The sequence below is a fragment of the Penicillium diatomitis genome (genome assembly GCF_028827545.1).
Source record: "Penicillium diatomitis strain IBT 30728 chromosome Unknown utg000006l_segment0_segment0, whole genome shotgun sequence".
Classification (NCBI taxonomy): domain Eukaryota; kingdom Fungi; phylum Ascomycota; class Eurotiomycetes; order Eurotiales; family Aspergillaceae; genus Penicillium; species Penicillium diatomitis.
This window is the reverse complement of record NW_026623178.1, coordinates 178,314-199,292: the sequence shown is the minus strand read 5'-3', so window position 1 is coordinate 199,292 and position 20,979 is coordinate 178,314. Positions and strand designations below refer to the sequence as shown.

General features: G+C 49.6%; 2 protein-coding genes across 2 annotated transcripts; both read left to right on the top strand.

Annotated features, from left to right (window-relative positions):
- Positions 1-1,339: 1,339 nt before the first annotated feature.
- On the top strand, positions 1,340-3,429 carry N7539_005743 (putative glycosyl hydrolase; the record flags this gene model as incomplete). The annotated part of the gene is made up of 2 exons (XM_056935345.1): positions 1,340-2,222; positions 2,303-3,429. The coding sequence occupies 2 exons, from the start codon at positions 1,340-1,342 to the stop codon at positions 3,427-3,429; spliced, it is 2,010 nt and encodes a 669-aa protein (XP_056789217.1).
- Positions 3,430-16,709: 13,280 nt separating this feature from the next.
- On the top strand, positions 16,710-17,663 carry flbD (putative MYB family conidiophore development protein FlbD; the record flags this gene model as incomplete). Its single annotated transcript, XM_056935344.1, has 1 exon — positions 16,710-17,663. One exon carries the CDS (start codon positions 16,710-16,712, stop codon positions 17,661-17,663), a length of 954 nt encoding a protein of 317 aa, XP_056789216.1.
- Between the last annotated feature and the right edge of the window lie 3,316 nt (positions 17,664-20,979).

Sequence of the window (20,979 nt, the reverse complement as noted above, 5' to 3'; positions counted from 1 at the left end):
CCAAATGTGAGTCTGGAGTCGTCCTTGACGTGAGAGAAGACGGCCGCGAGAGCTTTCCCGCGTGAAGGCCCTTTCGGGATTAGCGTATGTGGGGGATGGGCCACTTCCCACCTCAACTCGCTGCTTGGCTGTCAAGTGTAAACCTCCCAATCATTCTACTATATTCCAACATGACCAGATCAAATTGGGACGGGAGCACCAAGCGAAATGACATCACATATATTGATTTGAAGCTCACGGCTAGAGCATGAATTGAATGGACATGGGCCTCAGATTAATGACAGTGTCCTATCATCTCGAATGCGCGTAAGGCGCCGCCGTGAAGTGTCATTTCAGTCAGCAGGTGCTATCGGCACGATTCAATCTCTTTGAGTAGCTACGCTGAGTGTCAATGAGTGAGGCTCTTGGGCATCGTATCATCTTGGCAGATGGCTCTGATCAGTGTTTGAGCTAAGGCGAGCATGCGCGAATTGCCCACAGTTGACCAATGCGCCAGATGAATTTCCCTTGGTCCAGGACGAGAAATTTGGGGAGATTCGGACATGTGGCACAGAAATCTGCCCTATCTGCAGCAACGCAGACAGATACGGCCGGCCTCGACGGGGCAGCGATGTAGCGACTGACATTCGCCAACGAACCTGGCTCACTGCGACGGGCACACAGAGGTAGTATGCACCTCAGAGGGCTCCAGTGCAATCTGCTGATTCAGCACCTGCAGGCCTGACAATGTTGGGACTTCTCGAGCATCAATGCACATGCGACGAAGAGGAGCATAATCATCGAGATGCGTGGGTCATCAAGACGTCGAGCAGGCTTGGATACCATCTCGCCAAAAGTGATTGATTCTAAGCGTAACTTGAACAATTTCGTGCCTCCTAAATCCAGCGGACGATCGCCGTTGGAGACCAAAATGAGGCGGAGCGGGGCCTCTCCCGACTAAGCCAGTGCGCATCATCTCAGATCGCCTCGACAAATCGTTTCACACGTCCGACGGAAATTCATCGCTCTCCCCCGCTTGAATGAACCCGGCTAATTCCTTCGGAAAAATGGACAACCATTTCTCGCCTGTCATCTGTGCTATTCTTCCGTTGCAATCAACGCAATGGAGGGGCGTGGTACGACCAACGTTGTTATTGGCGGCATGAACTTGAACAGAGCCAGCATCGAAGCCAGATGACGTCTCATCGTCGCCCAGCAAACTCCTCCTCAAATGGCCAACCCCTCACCTGTGAAACGTGTTGAGCTATCTTTCACACATAAAGCTACCCTTTACGCTCTCCGTGAAGCTTCCGGCTCTTGACTGTCAAGTCTCCCTGTCAAAAAGGGTGTCCAGCACAACATGCTATACAATGACAACGGCAGACTTGTCTTTCGCTTTGACGATCACACGCTCTGGATTGAGCCCTGGGGCGAAAATGCTTTTCGTGTGCGAGCAACTAAGCTCCCTGCTATGCCAACGGAAGATTGGGCCCTGACTCTCCCGCCTTGTGCCTCCCACGCCAAGATCGAAATTCCTGATGGGAAAGATGCGAGCATCTCCAATGGCAAAATCCGGGCAACAATCTCACAGCGCGGCAAAGTCATCGTCTATGATCACCATGGAAAGACACTCCTTGAAGAATACGCCCGTAACCGGCAAGATCCAACAGATCCCAAATGCAGTGCCCTCCTAGTTGAAGCTCGCGAGCTACGCCCGATTCTTGGTGGCGATTATCATCTCAAGCTTCGATTTGAATCACTGGACCCCAGGGAAAAGATCTTTGGAATGGGACAATATCAGCAACCATATTTGAACCTGAAAGGCGCAGATCTGGAGCTCGCTCATCGAAACTCGCAAGCCAGCGTTCCATTTGCTCTCTCCTCGCGTGGGTACGGGTTCCTCTGGAACAATCCAGGGATCGGCCGAGCGACATTTGGTACCAATGTGATGAGCTTTGAAGCGTACTCCACTCGCAGCTTAGACTACTGGGTCGTCGCGGGTGACTCGCCGGCGGAAATCGAGCAGGCCTATGCCAAAGTCACAGGCTATGTCCCTATGATGCCTGAATACGGGCTTGGCTTCTGGCAATGCAAGCTCCGCTATTGGAACCAAGAGCAACTGCTGGACGTTGCCAGAGAGTATCGCCGGCGTCAGGTGCCGCTTGACTTGATTGTCATTGACTTTTTCCATTGGAAGCACCAAGGTGAATGGAGTTTCGATCCTGAATTTTGGCCTGACCCTGGTAAGTTCTTTCGATGCCCATGCCATCTAACCAGTTGGAGCCCCATTTTTCAGACGTGAATAACACCTGTTTTTGCGCAGATGCGATGATCAAGGAGCTTCAAGAACTCAAGGTGGAGCTGATGGTCTCGATTTGGCCTACCGTGGAAAACGCCTCCGAGAATTTCCCTGAGATGCTTGAGCGCGGACTTCTAATCCGACACGATCGTGGGCTACGAGTGGCCATGCAATGCGATGGAGATATCACGCATTTCGACGCGACTAATCCGGAAGCTCGACAATTCGTCTGGAGCAAAGCGAAGAAGAACTATTATGATCGAGGCATTAAGGTGTTCTGGCTTGATGAGGCGGAGCCAGAGTATTCCATCTATGACTTTGATATCTTCCGCTATCACGCTGGCAGTAACCTGCAGATTGGCAATATTTTCCCTAGGGAGTATGCACGCGCTTTTTACGAAGGTATGCAGGCCGAGGGTCAAGACAACATTGTCAATCTCCTTCGATGTGCGTGGGCAGGGAGCCAAAAATACGGCGCCCTCGTCTGGAGTGGAGATATCGCGTCGTCTTGGGGATCCTTCCGAAACCAGCTTGCCGCGGGCTTGAACATGGGTCTCGCTGGTATTCCTTGGTGGACCACCGATATTGGTGGCTTCCACGGTGGAAATCCCGACGATCCAGCGTTCCGTGAGCTTTTCACGCGTTGGTTCCAGTGGGGTGCATTCTGCCCAGTAATGCGTCTACACGGAGACCGCGAACCGAAGCCCGAGGGTCAGCCAACTGCAAGCGGTTCCAACAATGAGATCTGGTCATATGGTGAAGAAATTTACGAAATTTGCAAGAACTTCATAGAGGTCCGAGAGCATCTCCGAGAATACACACGAGGTTTGATGCGAGAAGCACATGGAAAGGGTACGCCTGTGATGCGTACCTTGTTTTACGAGTTCCCTGATGACCCCAGAGCATGGGATGTTGAAACTGAGTACATGTTTGGCTCGAGATACCTAGTGGCCCCGGTATTGGAGGCTGGACAGCGCACGTCTCAGGTTTATCTGCCAGCAGGAGCAAAGTGGGAATTATGGAGCAGACTTGCGAGTTCCAAAGAGGGTGCGTCAAAAACGTGGGACGGAGGTATCACTGTCGAGGTTGACTGTCCGATTGAGACAATGCCCGTTTTCTGTCGCGTGGACTCTGATGCTCGAGATGCGTAGACTTAATTGAGTCCAACAAAGGTCCTTACAGGCTTACACGTCTTGGTCTGCGGAATATCTACATATCGGCTCGTGTGTCCGACCCTTCGGTCGAGTAGCCCTGAAACTGGTACGCTGCACGAAGACTAGATAGCTTGTCAGAATAAAGATGACCTTGAAGGTGATGATCTCCACAGACTGTCTTGAGCCCCAGAGAGCGCAGGTCAGAGAGACTTTGTTAGCTTCAAGAACATATGGAGTTCACAAGGTCCGAGCTACCAGCAACTCTACCAGGCACTTGAGTAGGCACGATTAATCGCCGGGCAACGGTCAATTTCTAATGCGTAACCTATCAAGCCGATTCAGTTTTCACAACTGTCGGCGATGGAACTTCCATGCGAACTCTCCATAGCATTGACAGTAGAAGCTCGGCCTCGGTCGGAGCGACTACATTGTTCCTTCGAGTCTTATGGATTTGCGATCTCGGCCTGCCTTCTCCCATGTCGTTGGGAAGCAGTTCCATCATCATTCCTGCGGTAACCACCGTCGCTTCGCAATACTCGGTTTACGAGGTTGTTGTGGTTCGTGATGTCTCAGGACCGTGCAACATGAGTCGCTTTATTATGTGACCTCATGAAAACCTCGTGGCCATGATCAAGGCAAGGGGTATTGAACGTGTAAGACATACTCACATTGAGTGTCACAGTCATAGTCACAGCCGTTACATGTAAGACGAGCTCCTCGTTGTCTAGATGCACCAGCCGTTTGCCACAGCAAGGGCGCATGGTGGTACAAGGAGGACAGTTCCGAGTCCTGAATCAAGGAGCTACAACGACAGTACAGCCAAGCCATTCTTTCGCGGACTGGATCCAGCCGTCAAAGTAGCAAATGGAAAATTCCAGTGACAAATCACTCCATTTGTCGTCTGACTATTGCGCTGTCCGGGATAGGGGCCTCTCGAGATATCCGTATTCCCGCAACATACTGATCCTCTCGATTTGTGAGCACCTGTGGCTATCATGGAATCTCCAGCCTTCCAATCGGCAGATCGACCGCGAGATCCGTAGGTCTCAGCACGGAGTTACCAGAAGGACAAGACATCGTTCAACAAATCCCAGAGCAGGCCTCGTTGACCCGGTGCGTGGGAACCGCATCAATGCTTTGGTACATGCAGGATCCTCCGGCTTCATCACGTAGAGGTCGCAGACACGCTCTTGACTGGCGCGAGAGAGAAAGCATGCTTTGTTTTGGGAAATTTCTTTTCATAAACAACAGCATTGACAGAGTCCCCATTAGTCATACCTTGCATGTGCGGGATCAACTGACCCTGTCATCTTTGAACCTTCATCCACCGAAACTTTGACTCAATTGACTATCCCTTGCAGCCATGTCCTCATCGACTTGGTTCTTCCTCAGACATTCCAACGTTGGCTTCAAGGAACGACTGCTGTGCTCGTGGCCTGCCATGATTTTTGAATATGGTCAACGGGCTGAGACTTGCGAGTCTGCCTGCATGAACCTGCATCGGCCTAGATGCTCCCAGTACTTTTGCACTGAGTGATGATGCCATGCAATTCTCCAGTGGCTCAGAATGGTAGAGATGAAAGGGCGCAGGTGATGAACCAAACTGTCGCTTTACTCGGCTGTACCTGTCGTGAGGTGAGATATGAACGCCACCGACTTGTATATTGTCTTGAATACTTGATGAGTCTCTCGAATGGAGCCATCATCTGAGGGCATTGGACTGTCGCTTCATGGCCCCATTTTCTATTGTGGCTTATTGCCTTATTTCCATGAGGACTTGTTGCCGAGATTATTTACTAATTTAAGTGAATTCGTGGCGCAGCGCAATACGGAGCGCCACATATACACCTTGCAGGAAAATGTGCCGAGGTACTTCTGAGTGTATTGACTGTTTATAGGGAGTGAGAAACAGTATACTACCAGTACTGGTCAGTGAGTACAGTTGGTGGGAGCCACTGCAAAGAAGCTCCTTGAAATCTTCTCAACACAAGTTCCACCTTGTTTTCTCCCCATTGCTTGAGATGTTACACTCTCACCCGATGTCCTAACTTGCGTGAGTGTTCAACGCTGTCAGTTCATTTGAAAGAGACTGATGGGAAATTCACATTTTGTATTAATTCATTCTCATGGGCTCGAGACCCATTGTTCACTGGAGTGATGTGACATAGACAGCCCTGGGCCACACCCGTGGTCGGGATACAGAGCCGTCAGAAAGCATGATAGATCAGCAGCACTTTTCTGACATTTGATTCCAGTGAATTAGACTGATAACCTTTGCTTACAAGCCTCGAGTTTCCGCTCCGTCGCTTATTGGTGATGTATGATCTTCACTGAGCGAATAATTAGGTTGATCATCAGACAATGCTCATACTACTCGACATCGTAGATTCTGTCTCTACCACGTACGGTATTACAAGAGTCGGGTATGCTTTGACTTACGCCATTCCTGGATTTTTCCATACATTGATCAGCTCATGACACAGCATGTTGAGAGGAGAGTGCAAACAGACCAGGAGCCCAGACAAGAAAAAAGGAACGGGTGTTCGAACATTGCCTAGGCATCGTGGCACGCTGTGACAGTTGAGAAGGAAGCAAAGTCAGTAAGACGCAGATTCAGACGTGATTAGCATGACACTACCGGTCCCTAAACTCATAATCTAGCTATTCATTGAAGCGGGCCAAAGCCAGACGTACTGCACAGTGTACACTGTACAACGAGTCGAACGGTCCAGCAACCCCCAATCCGGATCAAGGCCGACGATCAATGGCCTGTACTTCATGTCCTTGGGCCAAGAGCAACTCTCGACGGACAGTACACAGGCGGACCCGAGTCACTGTGATACTTTACCGTCGGTCAGGCGCGGGACCAAGTATTGGCCCTAATCAAGAACTCGAGCGTTCACGAGTTCATCCATACGTTCATCCGCCGCGACGATTGAGTTTGACCCGCCTAGATTGAGTTAATCCAGCTGCTGCGCACGGGCATGATTGGCCGTCAAAGCATCCCCGAAGCCACCGGACGGGACAAAAAGCAGGACGGTAGTGCAACTGATGTCTGCCGATTGGCGTGGAAGAATCACACTTGTGTTGATGCTAGGTGCACATGCTTTGGCGTTCGTTCATGCTGCGATCAGTCAGATCTTCATACTCTGTCAACAAGCCACGGTCCACATCGTTGGGATTCCCAGTGGGCACATGTAAAGTTTGGTCGACATTGTGGCAGGTGCCGAGAATATTTGAGCGTTCAGGTGGGGAGTGGTTCAGTGGGGGCTCAATAGTCGATCGTGAGGATATTCGAGGAAAGACGGTGTTGATCATACTTTGTAAGTGGCAGCTATCAGTATCGAGTGCTCCACGACAGTATCACGCTCCAAGCTCGTTTACTCGGCCTATTCTTTCTCGATTTGATCGAGGGGGTACGTGTCTCTGGGCCAAGTTTGGGGACACAAAATATCACGCAGATCCAATATTCAGCTCAGAGCATGATTAGGTGCCAGTACTGAGTACTCAATAATGACATGCCATGCAGTTAATGGTAGGTTCCGGTGTACATCGCAGACTAGCTCGCGGAACAGGGACCGCACGATTACTCGAAGGTTTCGTTGTACATTTCAGCTTGGACCTCGCTATGCGCCTGAGGAGCTCCACACGAGAAAGACTGTCACGAGCGGGGCAGATCAACAATGAGTCTGATTTTCTTGATAGGCTCGATTCCCGAGCTTTGACAACGATCTTCCATAGAGGAGTCAAAATCTGAACGGAACTCGGGACAAAAGCATGTGCTAGAGTTGTTTGAGTAGATCAGGTATTTGAATTGGTGGAAATTGTTGATGTTGGCTCGACCGCAAGATGAAGAAATAGACACATGAAGCAGGAACAACTGCAATGCATAAAAGTCTCCATTTTGACCCTCGGTCAACTCCCTTTGTAGTCTGATGACCCTTTTCTCAGGTTTCCATCCAAGTCGGGGTTCTTTAGGGCTTGCTCGGGGTACGATCGATCAATGTCAGATGCGTTCAGCCCGTTCGTTGGACGCATGGATACGTAGTCCTACCAGCCTCTCGTGTATCTTCAAATGTGAAGATCCTGAGCCGTCATAAGCCTGGCACCAGGCTCAAACAGAAGATGTCGGCCTGCTATGAAACCCGACGCTGTTGCCTGTGACAAACGTGCTGTAGTAAGCGGGATACTCACCTTGAATGAGGCCGTATGGACTGTATTTTCAGCGGTCGCAGCCAACGACAACAAAGGTTGCGTTCCTACCTACCTGATTCCAAATCATGAACTTTGTGAGATGCTAAGATCTGCCCCGTAGCACTACATATCCGAACAACAGTAAATCCCGAATCAGTACAGTAAGCATGGACGGGAGTGGTTATGGTTTGTGTATTTTTACGGGTCTATTTCACTATTCAATGTTCACTTCGAAGATGTAATCAGTGATCACTCTCATAATGCTACGCATATTACCCTATGAGGGAGCCAAGTCATGATTCCAAGAATCTCTTACATATTGTATCACTGTATATTTGTATACCTAATACTACATAATGTATACAGTATTCTGAGATTCTCTCTGTTCACGATAGTGACGATGGACCCGATGTCCAGAGAGGGTTAGCGTAACGTTGGACACGATCGGGAACCATTCAACGGTGATCCCCGAGATCTAAAGCCCGAGACCAATCAACCGGGCTATTAGGCCAGGTGGCTTCCCGTCGGAAGACGATCTGTTTCCCACCGTATCACGACTCGTGTGTCGCCATGACGCAATACTGTATTGTATCGTATGCGTCTGTTTCAAGTCTCAATTGTTACTGAGCTTACTGAAGCGGTATAGGCTGTAACGTACATACAGTACTAGTAGATTTAAGAATATGTCCAAGACTGGCCCAAAGCGACTCACTATTTCATACTCGGAGTCAGGAACAACCGTGAGTGGTACATACTATAGTAGTGCATCTATAAGGATCGATCAATCATGTATCAAGCAATCCATTCATTTCATGTATACATCAGTTTGTTCGATATGTGCCGTGTGGTCCGTCGACTCCGCAGAGTAAAGATTGTATCACTTCACCTGTGTATCATTTCTAGGCTGGACAGTGGACAGTGACACTAGTCACACTCCTACACTAGTGTTCCAACATGCGTTAGGTAGTAGTAAAAAGCTGCAGTGATGAGTGAAATACATCTTCGCTACCCCTTCAGTCGGTTGCGTATGTTCAGGAGTCCAGCCACATCTGCCACGTGACAGTTTCAGACCGTCGGCCACACGCGTGGGAGAGAGACCCGATGGACGGGATTCTGGGGGCCTGCAGCAGACGCGCGGCCGTTCAGGTGGTTGTTGAGCTTATGGGGCCAGGAGGGTTCCGTTTACCCTTTTTGGTTCATGCCTATTGCATGATTATGTGTGGTTTGTTGAATTTTTCGGGTAGCATAACGTGCTTCCGACTCCTTCTCGGGTACTAGTTGTGTTCTTGATTCGGAGAGTAGCTCTGCAGGGCATGGGCATTGGGCTCATGTGGTCATCCTCTACAGCTCTTGCTAGTCCCTGGAGGGGTCCTTTGCACATTGCACGGTATCGTTAGGTTTCCTGCCTCCGCCAGTCACGCGAGTCTGCCAGCTCCTTCGTCTTGGTGTACAAGCCACGGGTGGAAGCAAGTCGAACTAGGAGCATCTTGCATGCAGGGGTATGAATTAAACGTGCCACCCGTGTACTCGAACAGCTCCAGTTTATTTTGGTCATTTCTACGGGTGCTGATTGATTCGAAGCACTCTGACAACCGGCACAGAGATAAGATACTGTAGGATGGGATATTGAAAACAAAGAAAACACATCCCAGCTCATGCGTATCCATCGATCTCAGTAAGCGAGTCTCCGCCTTTTCCAGAATCAGACAGTAGTTCGACCCTACTGTACATATGGATAGGCGACCCTGGTCGATTCCTGGCCTGGATCTAATGATTCAAACTTGTTGTGGCTCAAGATCAGCGCGCAATCCCTGCCCTGATACGCCGAGTGGAGAGGACAGGGATCAGCTCCAAACCAATACCGGGATTATGGATGATCGGGCGCATGGTGATGGTCTTCCTTGTGATTATTCTCGAATCGCCGTAAGTGATAGATCACATCCGCTTGCTCCAGTAATTCAGGGAGCATGCTTCACTTGGTTACCTACACTCAAGATTCTTACGTACTAGACCGGGTCATCATTTCAAGCTATGAAGTAAGCGACCTGTAGATAAATGAATTAGATGGAACCCCATGGAGATGGAAGAGGGGGGCCCAGCCTACTCCTTCTCTCAAAAAATGACCATATCAATATAATGAATCCTTCTTGATGCTTGCCGCTGGCTGGGAACTACACGAATGGTCGGTGCATTACTAGATTAATTAGTAGGTACCAAATAATGTACATCGACCACACTAATGTTGGTGGACACTGGACCGAATAGCCCCGTTCCACTCCCCCCCTCCCCCCTTCGTCTAGGTTAGTCTCTTTTGACTTCCGGCTTGGTTTGGCAGTGCATCATCATTCCAGGCACATGGGCTTGACTGCAGCTGTGGCACAACGTTGTTCGACCCAGCAATACGGAACCCGATCGGTCCACACGAGATGATCTCGCATGGTCTCTAATGATTACATCACCAACTTAGACCCCATATCATGTGCTTAATACTTTTGTAGCGTGGCTTGATTTCCCCGGCTACATGGTAATTGTTCACCACTAAGTTATTAACTAGTAACTGCTCCCTGGATTATTCATACTTTACAAATGGCGAGGAAGGTAGCTCATGCATTAAGAGAGTTCCAACCCTAACCCTTTCCGGCGCCTACTCGATGTTCGGCGACGGCGTTTGTGATGCGAGGATCGGCCTCATCCTCCAGCTTCCGGTGCCAGCTGGATGCACTATGGAGGTGCGGAGTCAATGGCGCAGGATGTCACATCCTGGCTACAGCAACAGGAATAATTGTGGCCCATAAAAATAGTAGATTAGTAATAGACAATCCGCGATGCCACTCAATTTCGAATGTTGCTTTGACCTCTCTCATCGAGGGACTAGTGTCACGTGTGTCCCATGATCCAGGAAAATGTAAGCGAAACGAATGATAGACCGACGGAGCGTGGGGGTCCCCGATCGAGTACGGTACTGTACGCATATCAATACTAACTTCGATCCTTGTCCTGTTGGCGCAGCATAAATGATGGCGTCCACCCACGTAGCTCGCTCCGCTTGAGCCCCCCGGAGTTTGTCTGAAATAGATTAAAATTGCCAAGCTTGTCGCCTCTGGAAGAAGCATGTGGGTATCCGCTACGCTCGCTCTGTATCAAACCCGACTGGTCAGTCCTGTGACAAACACTTCTGCGCTTTAGGGTTGGACTAGCACAGGCACTTAGCCGGTCCGCCTGGGATTGCCGCCAAACAAACGATGGGCGGGAGTGCGGATGGCACGGATTCAATCACGGCGGTACAGTACTAGTAATAGCGGGCAGCCGGGCACAGAACAGTCGAGTAGAAGCGGCAGAGCTTGAGATCAAACCCCGTATCGGAGAATTTTATCAATAGTCTGCCCAAATATGACAATGACACTACCCGTAGTGGATGTGCGCGTCTCCATCATACCTGTTGCTCGGAGGTTTCCCAGGCCTGTGGAGTGACAGCGGAGGAGACGGGACATGGCCGAGCTGTCCAGATTAAGACGAATGTCAAATCTCGGGTTGTCGAATACACGAGATTCAGATGATCTCGCGATGGTCATTCGGGTATATTGATTGGAAATAAATGTGCCGAGACCATTCTGCTCCAGAATGTTATCGGTGACCTCGGGATCCAGCCCTGAGTAACCTTTGGTGACAGGTACATGTCTGTTTTCATGGAGCCCTTAGATATACCTCGGAACCTCACAGGTAGACTCATCATCCCGCCTGTTTACCAACCTAATGTGTTTGAGTACTTCGGGAGAGCGAAAATCTAGGTAGGTACCCTTCGTCTTCGGTCTCATCAACTCTTCCCGATGTTAAATGTATATACAAAAGTCCAATACTCGGATTAAGATGATGAACAGTAGATACGACACACGGGGGATCAAACATGCCAAGCACAAACACAGAGTTATCATCAGTCAATAGATTATGGGATATGCCATCACATACTGTAGCTGGAGAGTATCAATTTTTTGATGAGACAGGCCATTAACTCATTGATCGACGATATCCGTCTATCTTTCGGCAGTGCCGTAGGGCGGTAGAGCGTGGAAAATTTCGAACGGACAATTGATGAGTAAGATTAGCTGCGAGTCGCACATCCGGACTGCAGATACGGTTCGTCCCCAGACCATCGAAATGGATTCCAGCAATCTATTGCACACTTGACATGCATGGTTGTTCCATGCGCTCAGCTGGGCCTCGTCCGCGGTCTGCATGGTTCCCTGTGGAGGCATCTTCATATCCGTTTCCAAAATGCCCCCTTTTAGGTTAATTTCCCCTTAATGCATGGCCGAGCTCACACTCGAGCCCGCTTGCGCCCTGGCACCTGTCCATGTCTATTCAGAAAAAGTTGGGCGAGCGGTGCGCCCAACTGTAGGACTAGGAACTTGGAAGTAGGAACACATCGTACGTAAAGGAGATATATTTGTTTTGTGTTTCCATTCGCTCCGCAATGTTTTAGCGCCGTTACACAGTGCATGGGAGCCGTGTACGACAATTCGCTGCCCTGGTCTCTTGACAAGCCGAAGGAGGGCCCACCGACTACTATAATTGGCGATTGACGTTTTGCTCCTCCCAAGACGACATGTGGCATCTGATGATCCCTGCACTGGCTCACTAGCATTTTCCGCATTGGGTAAAATTCTGCGAGTAAACACCTGCACCACAGCAACAACTATGGTGGCAATGTTTATGCAAGTGTGCTGTTTCAGCTTTCTGTAGAGCTCCCCAACCCTGTCAAATGTTGACCGCAAGCAATCCGTCGCAGAAAGGAATAATGAAATGCGTCGGCAGTAACATGGGTATCATATCCTGGCTCGACCACGTTTCAAGAGATAAGAGTCATTGAAGCAATGGCGGTGAAATTATCCGATCTCCCGAACCACCAAGAAATCATCAGGCTGACGATCTTTGGGGACCTGGCAAGTCTGATCGCTGGAACAGCTGCATTGCGTGACATCGAAGGGTATGTATGTGTGTGACTAATATCCTTCAGACTGGCAGACAGTATCATATGAGCAGCATATCCTCCATTTGGACAGGGCAACTCTCACCTGAAGCATCAGGTTGTTATGGTACCTATCGACCACCGGTCTCTAGTTGGCGACAGGAGGATTGTAGAGGGACGCAGCATGTAAGTAGCAAAGTACAGGAGATTCTTCCATACATGATACAGAGTCAACCAGTGTGAACTGGTTATCACCCCAGAAGTCAATAGTCAAAATGTGCTATAGAGTATGGACAGTATAGTGTGTGCCGGATGGTGTACAGCCTCTGCGTCTTCACTATGATGGCCAAATTATGCCCACCCGGCCATAGTCAATGGGCAACAGCATTTGACGTGTACACGCTGAAACGTCATCCAACGATCCACATTCCCGTCTGAAGGGAGGGATAAATAAACGTTGTTCGGACATGCTCGGGGCGGCAGAAGTCCAGAGCCACAGAGTTGGGACCAGGGCAGTGACAGACTTCAATAACGCCAAAGGTGGAGTAGCTAGCAACTAACTCCCTCTCATCCCTTCCCGAGGCCAGAAAAAAGAGAGAGAGAGAGAGAAAAAAAGTATTCCCCCGCTCAAACAGGGATACCGCAGGGCCCACTGGATGATTGTTTAAGGCTTTAACGGGCGCCGCCGTCGGTCAAGTTCGGTCTGTCCGGAGAAGATGGGAAACGGAGCGGTCGCCAGGTGGATGAGACTTCACTCACTCATACTGTGACACAGACGCAAGCCTCACCCTATGTGGTATGAGGACAATCATAACGATCATAATTTACATGGTTACATATCACTGTATCATAGTCTTGCTCTGTTAATTTCTATTGTCGTCGCATTGGCCTTGGATCAGGGTCGAGAAACAGCAAGTTGGTTGCGAATCATGATCCGCTCCCCGCTTGCCGATCGAACATGGGTGGGTTGGCTCGGGCGCACCGTCGGTTCCAGAGTCCAGGGAACACGGTCGATGATCGCACCTGGATTGGATGGTCGATCGATAGTAGTCTGATCGGGCTTGATCGGACGGTGTGTTGTGCAGCAGGCGTGGAGGACATGGGGGAAAATGGAGGATGGCTGGCTGAGAAATTGGAGTTCCTCTGCGCGCCATTTGACCCGCTATTCGCTTGTCACTTCGAGTGGCAGCACACGCTAAGATCTGCCTGGTCCTCTCCCCTGACTCGTTCGACTCAACGCAGGACGTTAGATGCTGCGGTTCGAAACTCAAAAGGCAAAGGCACCTACCAACCAAACCGCAATAAGCCTTTTGATGTGACCAAGAGGAGGAACTCCTTAACACTGGCAGTGGGCAGTCACGAGACTCACTACTAAGTCACTGACTCAGCTCGTGGTTATTTCGAGGCTGGTAAAAACCATACAGTATTGTGCTCACCGAAAGTAACAAGCTCTTTGTTTCCCCCCTTGTTGAACCGATAATAGGTGGTTTCCTGTACAGTGCCTGCGTTCAAGGTTAATTCTCTCTCGTCGATGTGCTTTGTAAAGCCACCAGCAGCTTAGTACCGAGTCTGCTGACTCGATTGAGTAAGTGAGTATACCAGTTTCTCTGCATACACTGTATGACTGTAAAATGGCATGTGTAATGTATATCATGCACCCAAGGAGGTTTTCTGTCTTGCACCAATCCTTGTTTGCGTATGTCCTATCTCGCCCCTAGATAATGCTTCGCAGCGCTCTAGGCCCGACAACAGGTTAACTTGGATCCGTCAGATCTAGATAGACATATACCATCTGCTATTCATCGTGAAATCAATTCAATAATTTATCCCACGAATATACACTTTACACAGGACAGTGGCACTGCAACTGTACTATGCTCTTCTACCTCATCCTGCCTCGGCGACGCTATTGCTTTTTCTCGCAGCCCACTTCGATTTGATTTATTTCATCCAATCCTCCGTGGCTCCTGCTGAGAGATCAAAGCACACTGTTCATTTATCAGGAAAACGAATGTTATGAGTCAGAAATGACTGTTACCAAAGAAGCCTATAAGCAAAATAGAAAGATGAATGGAAAGAGAAAGGCTTCAGATGAAATCTGATATACTAGAATGATGAATAGCGAAACAGGCACTACTGAGTCTTGACTACAGTCCTATTCAATCTGGTCAAGGGTAGCTTAGGCCGACATGTGCTGAGCAACTCGCACAGGATCTCACAGGACCCATAAGCGGCTACTGTTCCCTACGTTGAGGTCTCTTTTCTGAGAATGGTAAATTGTGAGATGGTGCAGTACAAGTCTTGGGGGAGAGTCTGAGCATGTGAGATAATAGTGGTTGTTGTCAATGGAATCTTCATGAATACATGTAAGATCATTATAGTGGTGTCATCATGTCATGATTGTCTTCGCCGCGAAATTCTGGTACATGTACGTAGTGTGCAAGGCGAAAGACAGTGGATGGAATGGGTATTACTACTAGTACTATCATACTATGACTATCCTGTCACAGTTCCTTACCATACCAAACTCTTTTTGAGCGGTTGCCCAAAATCAAGATTTTTCCAATTTTTCCCATTTTTCCCATTTACCCAATTAAGATGCTCGAGAGCCGGTCTCTAGCGCGGGACGTGATTTGGAATACCGGAGATGGGGCTCCAAGTCGATCACGTCGACGACGATCGCTACGGTATTTCTCCCAGCCCGGATTCCTGGGTCACGGTGACGATCGTCGGAGTATTTGGTCGTTTGGTACCAAAGATTGCAATTGTACTTTGACAATGCAGCAAAGAACCACAAGCTCATCACCACGCAACAGGTATTGAGCACCCTACGTCAGATCCCAGGTATGTACTGTACTCCATCATCGTCGCACATGGCCGCTCAATACATACTCAACTATGTCATGGCTGGTACAAGTTCCTTGATCGTTTGGATGTTGTCAGATATCCCATACAGGCGTACAGTAGACGAGTCCCGTGGGCGTACGATTTGCCCGAAGGACTCGCGATCAGAATAATAGACGAGTAGAGCAGTAGAGTGCTTGTGGATTCTTAGAACCTGGTGGTGGAGAGTACTGACTTGATCATGTCCACCTCAGCTCTACATAAAGCTAGTCCTTAATATATACTTGTAGTTACACATTAGTACATAGGACATACTGAGTAAGTGAGATTAATATGGAATACCCTGAAAGAACAGATGAGAAGGATGTTCATCCTCGAGATTGAGCCTATGGCTAAACCTTGTTTGATTGGTATTGAAGGCTAAGCGGGTGCCGGCAAGTGCTCACTCAACATGACCAGAGGTCTCCATGTGGTTATTGTCTGTACTCTGCCGGTCCAGAATTCAATCCCTTGATAGTCGATGTCATCCTGCTCAAGTCAAGATTTGTGTATGCTCCCGATGCTTTGCATAGAACTTGAAGGTCCAGGCTCAAGTATGCAAATTGAGAGACAGACTCTAAAATTTCCCTGTTTGGAAAGGCGGAGGATCTGAAGACCGATGAACTTCCCAAGGATGTGGTACAGAGCGTTGAATACAGTCTGGTATTTTTACTCTGTACGGTAAGGACCCTCGGGCCATTTGAGAAGCAAAGTGTCAGCTCCGAGATCGTGGATCGTGATCTTCTTCCCATAGCGTGCTACAGGTGGAGCTGACCACAGGCATTAAATCATTATTTGAATTATTCTTCCCAAATGGCTTCTAGCCTGCTTTTTCTTTCTTTTTTCCAATTTTCAATTTGTGATTATTGCCATAGTCACTTACCATTTTTCTTCCTTGTCCCATTTTCTCTTATTCTTATTTTCTTTTTTTCCTTATTTCTTTTTTTTTTTTCTAGATGGTTGCGACCCGACCCCCTGGGATGTCCGCCCGCCCTGCAGATATAATACTAAATCACCGTGCCTCCTCTCCTCTTGAGGCAGAAACTACATGAACAACTGACTTCAATCTCGACTGAAGTCCCCTGTGACCCTACTCATTGCCCGACCTCGCCTCTGTCACCTTGCGAACTGTTGCACATATTCACCAACATCCTGTTCACAGCATCTCTCACCGTCGCCTTCCACTAGTCGCTCTCATACTTCGCTATTCTACTACGCCTTCTTCACCCCCACCATGGCTCCCTCTCACCGTCGAGGACCCTGGGTCCCCGAGGAAGATCAGCTTCTCCTGCAACTGGTCCGCGAACAGGGCCCCAACAACTGGGTTCGCATCTCACAGCACATGCACTACCGCTCTCCCAAGCAATGTCGGGAGCGCTTCCACCAGAATCTGAAGCCGTCGCTGAACCGGGAGCCCATCTCGGCCGAGGAAGGCCTCATGATCGAGCGAATGGTCAACGAGATGGGCAGGCGATGGGCCGAAATCGCCCGCCGTCTTGGTAACCGTAGTGACAACGCCGTCAAGAACTGGTGGAACGGAAGCATGAATCGCAAGCGCCGTGGCCTGTCCAGTCCTCCTGCTTCACGTACCTTCAACGGCCGCATCGAGCAACCATATGCTCGCGCTTCCATTGCGGGCTCGGCTCGACCTCGCTTCGCCACTCGGCCTTGGACAGAGTCCTCCCCCATCACTTCTCCCGATGGCCTCTCACATACCCGCCGCGAGTCTTCCATCTCAGTGATCCGTCAACTCTCTCCGATCTACACCCTCCCTTCCATCAACCGTTCCATTGAGACTCCCTTGACGTCTCCGGCCTTTTCAGATGCCTCGCACACCGGCTCCGTGGAACCACCGTCTATGGTATCTGATCACAACTCCGTGAGCTCTGCTTCCCCTCGCACACTGCCCTCGCCACAGATCTCACCCATGCGTGGAGACTCGACGGCTCAATATGACACCTACCGTCCCACGAGCGTCTCTGTGCGTGTGCTCGAAGATACCCCCACTACTTATCCGTCTCGATCAACGGATCACTTCCCCATTGCCTCCAAAGGGTCCTGGTCAGACCATGTCCCTACGTACCCTTCCTGGTACAAAACGACCGACTCTTTGCCTAAGCCTTGGGCGACGAGGCCGATCGAGCCCCCACGCGACGAGCGTATGGGTCTCAACAACCTCCTCAACTGATCACTTTGCCGACCAATCTACTTTCTTTTGTTCATGATTGCACGAATTTTCTTCCTGTGTTCTCCATTCTCCGGCGTGCCATGGTACCCTCGTCTTCTCCAGGGCTTCTCTCCCCCCCCCTCTCTCTCTCTTTCTCAAACAAAAATCCTCACCTGTACTGCTAATGTGTATTACCATTTCGCAAGCGGAGGAAACCAGGTAATCCTGGAGGTTCTTGACTCTTTCTTTGTCACTTACTTATCTTCTTCCTTCTTTCTCCCCTCTTTCTGTTTTGCTCCTCTTGAAATCTTTTCCTTTCACTATCTGAACCATCTACTCTTGGGCTTGTTTCACGGTGTCCATGTGCGCCGTCTAATTGTGGAACCTGGAGCGGCGTCGCAACAGGAGTGGGGAGAGGAGGTGGCGGTCTCGAAACACCAGCGAGCATTTGGTGAACCGGGCTCCGGGACAAAGCTTGTTAAAGGGCAAGGGGATAAAGGGAGTCACTGGGTTTCTTTTCTTGGATATTCTCTAGCATAATACCCCCTGCATTTTTTTTCTGGATCATGGAATTGATTACACTATTATTTCATCACATTTTGGGTTTCAAAAAGTCCTTCTTCATACATCGAGCTGTGCTGTAAGGTAGTATTTCAATCTTGGGAACTCTTCCATTCTTCTTTCTTACCTCATCGCTCATTTCACTCATCTCAAAAATGAAGAATAACCCTCCCCTTCTTACCAGACCCATCTGCTGTTCCAACTCCATGTGTTTGTCGGCAGGTGCTTAGGGATCAGCTAACCGGATCATGCTTCGTACTCTGGGCCCCCTTGGGGCACCTTCTGCTGCCATGTCCGGAGGAGGGACTGTCAGACATTGCGGATCCAGACTCGATCCACGCCATTGAAACCACCCCCCCCCCCCCCCCCCCGGCCAAAGAAGGACTGAGAAGCCTGTGCAGATTGTTCAGAATGCATGGGTCTCTTTCTGCCAGGGAGCCGTTGCATGTGTACCTATTACCTTAGTACCTGCAAGACGTGTCGATGAACAGGTATGCGTATACCATGGCTGCTATTGCAGTAGCTTACTTAAAAAGGATTTGCAGGTGGATGTTTTACCTATAAGGGAATGGACTCAGGACATCTTAAGGTAGGTGATTACGAGTATCGCGAGCAAAACACCACCATACTGTTTCGACTCCCATGGTGTCACATCACGTCTTCATCTTCACATCTCGCGGAAATCAAGGCACAATGGCCAAATCAAGGTCTGCAAAAGTCCAGCCCTCGGGATCCACGGTACCCAGGGGGAATGCGGCAGCTGTTCAACGCTCACGAGGCCGCCATGCAAGGGAGAAGTATGATGATCATGGTCGTGACCATGGCCATGACCATGACCATGACCATGTAAAGGTACCACCCGATCTCATGGTGTGCCTGTCAGCCTGATGTATGAAGTAACAGGCTGGCATACAACTACAAAGAATGGCCGAGACCGGGACTGAAAATACCTGAAATTAGAGTAGATCTAGAAGAGGTTATTCGAAGAGAGGCAGCATGACTACCCAGACCACCCAAGGTGAGTCCAAAAGAGAGCCGAAAAAAATACGAATCGGAAAAAAATAAAAAATAAAAAAGAGCTTGGTCTGACTCTGCTATGCTTAATCACGACCTTCCTTCCTTGTCGTAGGGCCGAGATTGTGTGGTTTCTTAACTCTTAATATTGAGCATTGACTTGGCGGGAACAATAAACGGGCGAGGCACAAGCCATGTACGCAATGACGGTAGATGGTATCCACCATTACCTTTTTTAACAGCATTGCGGTCCTTCTCAACACACTTTTACATACGGTAAGGCTGTAAGCGCCCTCACGTTTTCAGTAGTCTGGTCCGGCACCCTGGGACGGTCTGTCTGTATGGAAGGGGGGATGCTATCGATGGCGTGGATGGAGTCTGGAGTGGTCCGAAATAGTTCAACGTCAACACTACCTCAATAGTCTAAAAGGTTGACTGAATCACACGAGATCTTTCTCACTCCTCTTCCTCCTTGTCGCGCACTCCCCCCGCCCTTTAGGCTGGATGACTCTTCTGTCATAAGCCACAATCAAGACCAAGGCAAACCCTTCAAAGTCAAAATCGAGCGAGAAAGGAAAGAAGAAAAACAGGTCCAAACAGTAAAACCCAAAGCGTCACGAATCGAGGCAGTTTTTCAGAGTTCTCGAGAGCGCCTACCGTCTGTGGACGATTATTCAACGGTTTCCGATCCTCTGCGCTCCGGTCCCAATTTTAGCTGGCCTTGCTCTCCCTACTCCAACTGGGGCCCGTTGTGCCGACCCAATCGTACGCTTCTACGCTTCACCACGACCAGTTCTGCCTCGGCGTGGCGCCTCTTTCGTCCATTGTCCCCGCTTGCAGACGGTGGTGAGGCCAATGGGCGGTCCTGATCGGAGGCCCTGATCAAGTCTGAGTTCATCCGGAATGAACGGCGGGGCTGATGATCATTTGGGCAGGGCGACACGGTTCGCATCGATCTGAGTGTAAGTTGGGAAAAGGAAAAAGAAAAAAAAATCAAACATTTAGACTCGACGAGGAGGGGGTAGAAAAAAAAACAAAAGGACGGTCATAATGTCAAATCACATAGAGACATGGATGTTTTCTATAGTTCTGTAGATGTCAAAGGTGGAAACAAGAAAACCACACATGCGAGGTTTGAACCAATTCAAGAATTCCATCTGGTCCATGGCCACCGTTCCCCATCCAGTCTCATGCAAAGACTTGATGAAACTCCCACAGCCCCGAAAGAAGACTTTCCCAAAAAAGCAGCCCGCATCCATGGAGAGAAAATAGGAAACCTGGCAGCAGTGAAACTGCGCGGTTCTTCCTCCCCACTTCACTCGGATCCAACAGAGCGTCATGCCGAATCACAACCAGTCAACGGTGATCCTTGGAAACCACCCCTCCCTGTATCCCTCCCTCCCCGGCCAACACATCGACGTTAGGCCGTTACTCATGCGGAACTCTGTAAGTTTAAAAGTGAGGGTCATGATACAATATACAATACATGCGACTGCGGCTTTGCCCTTGTGGACCTTGTGTTGGCTTTCTTTTTGTCCACCTCGTCCGGGCTGGATGCCGACGGCGTCAACCATTTGGACTCTTGGCGAGTAAACGGGGCAGGATACCACGTCTAGTAGGTATACACCAGTGACACCACTGCCACAGTGCCACAGTGTCTGTAGGAGACTGCTTTAGGCCATGTGCCTCTCGGATGGGGGGCCAGAGCCTTGCGCGGAGTGAGAAGGGCGCGGCTCGGCTGATCCGATCCACTTATTGCTGG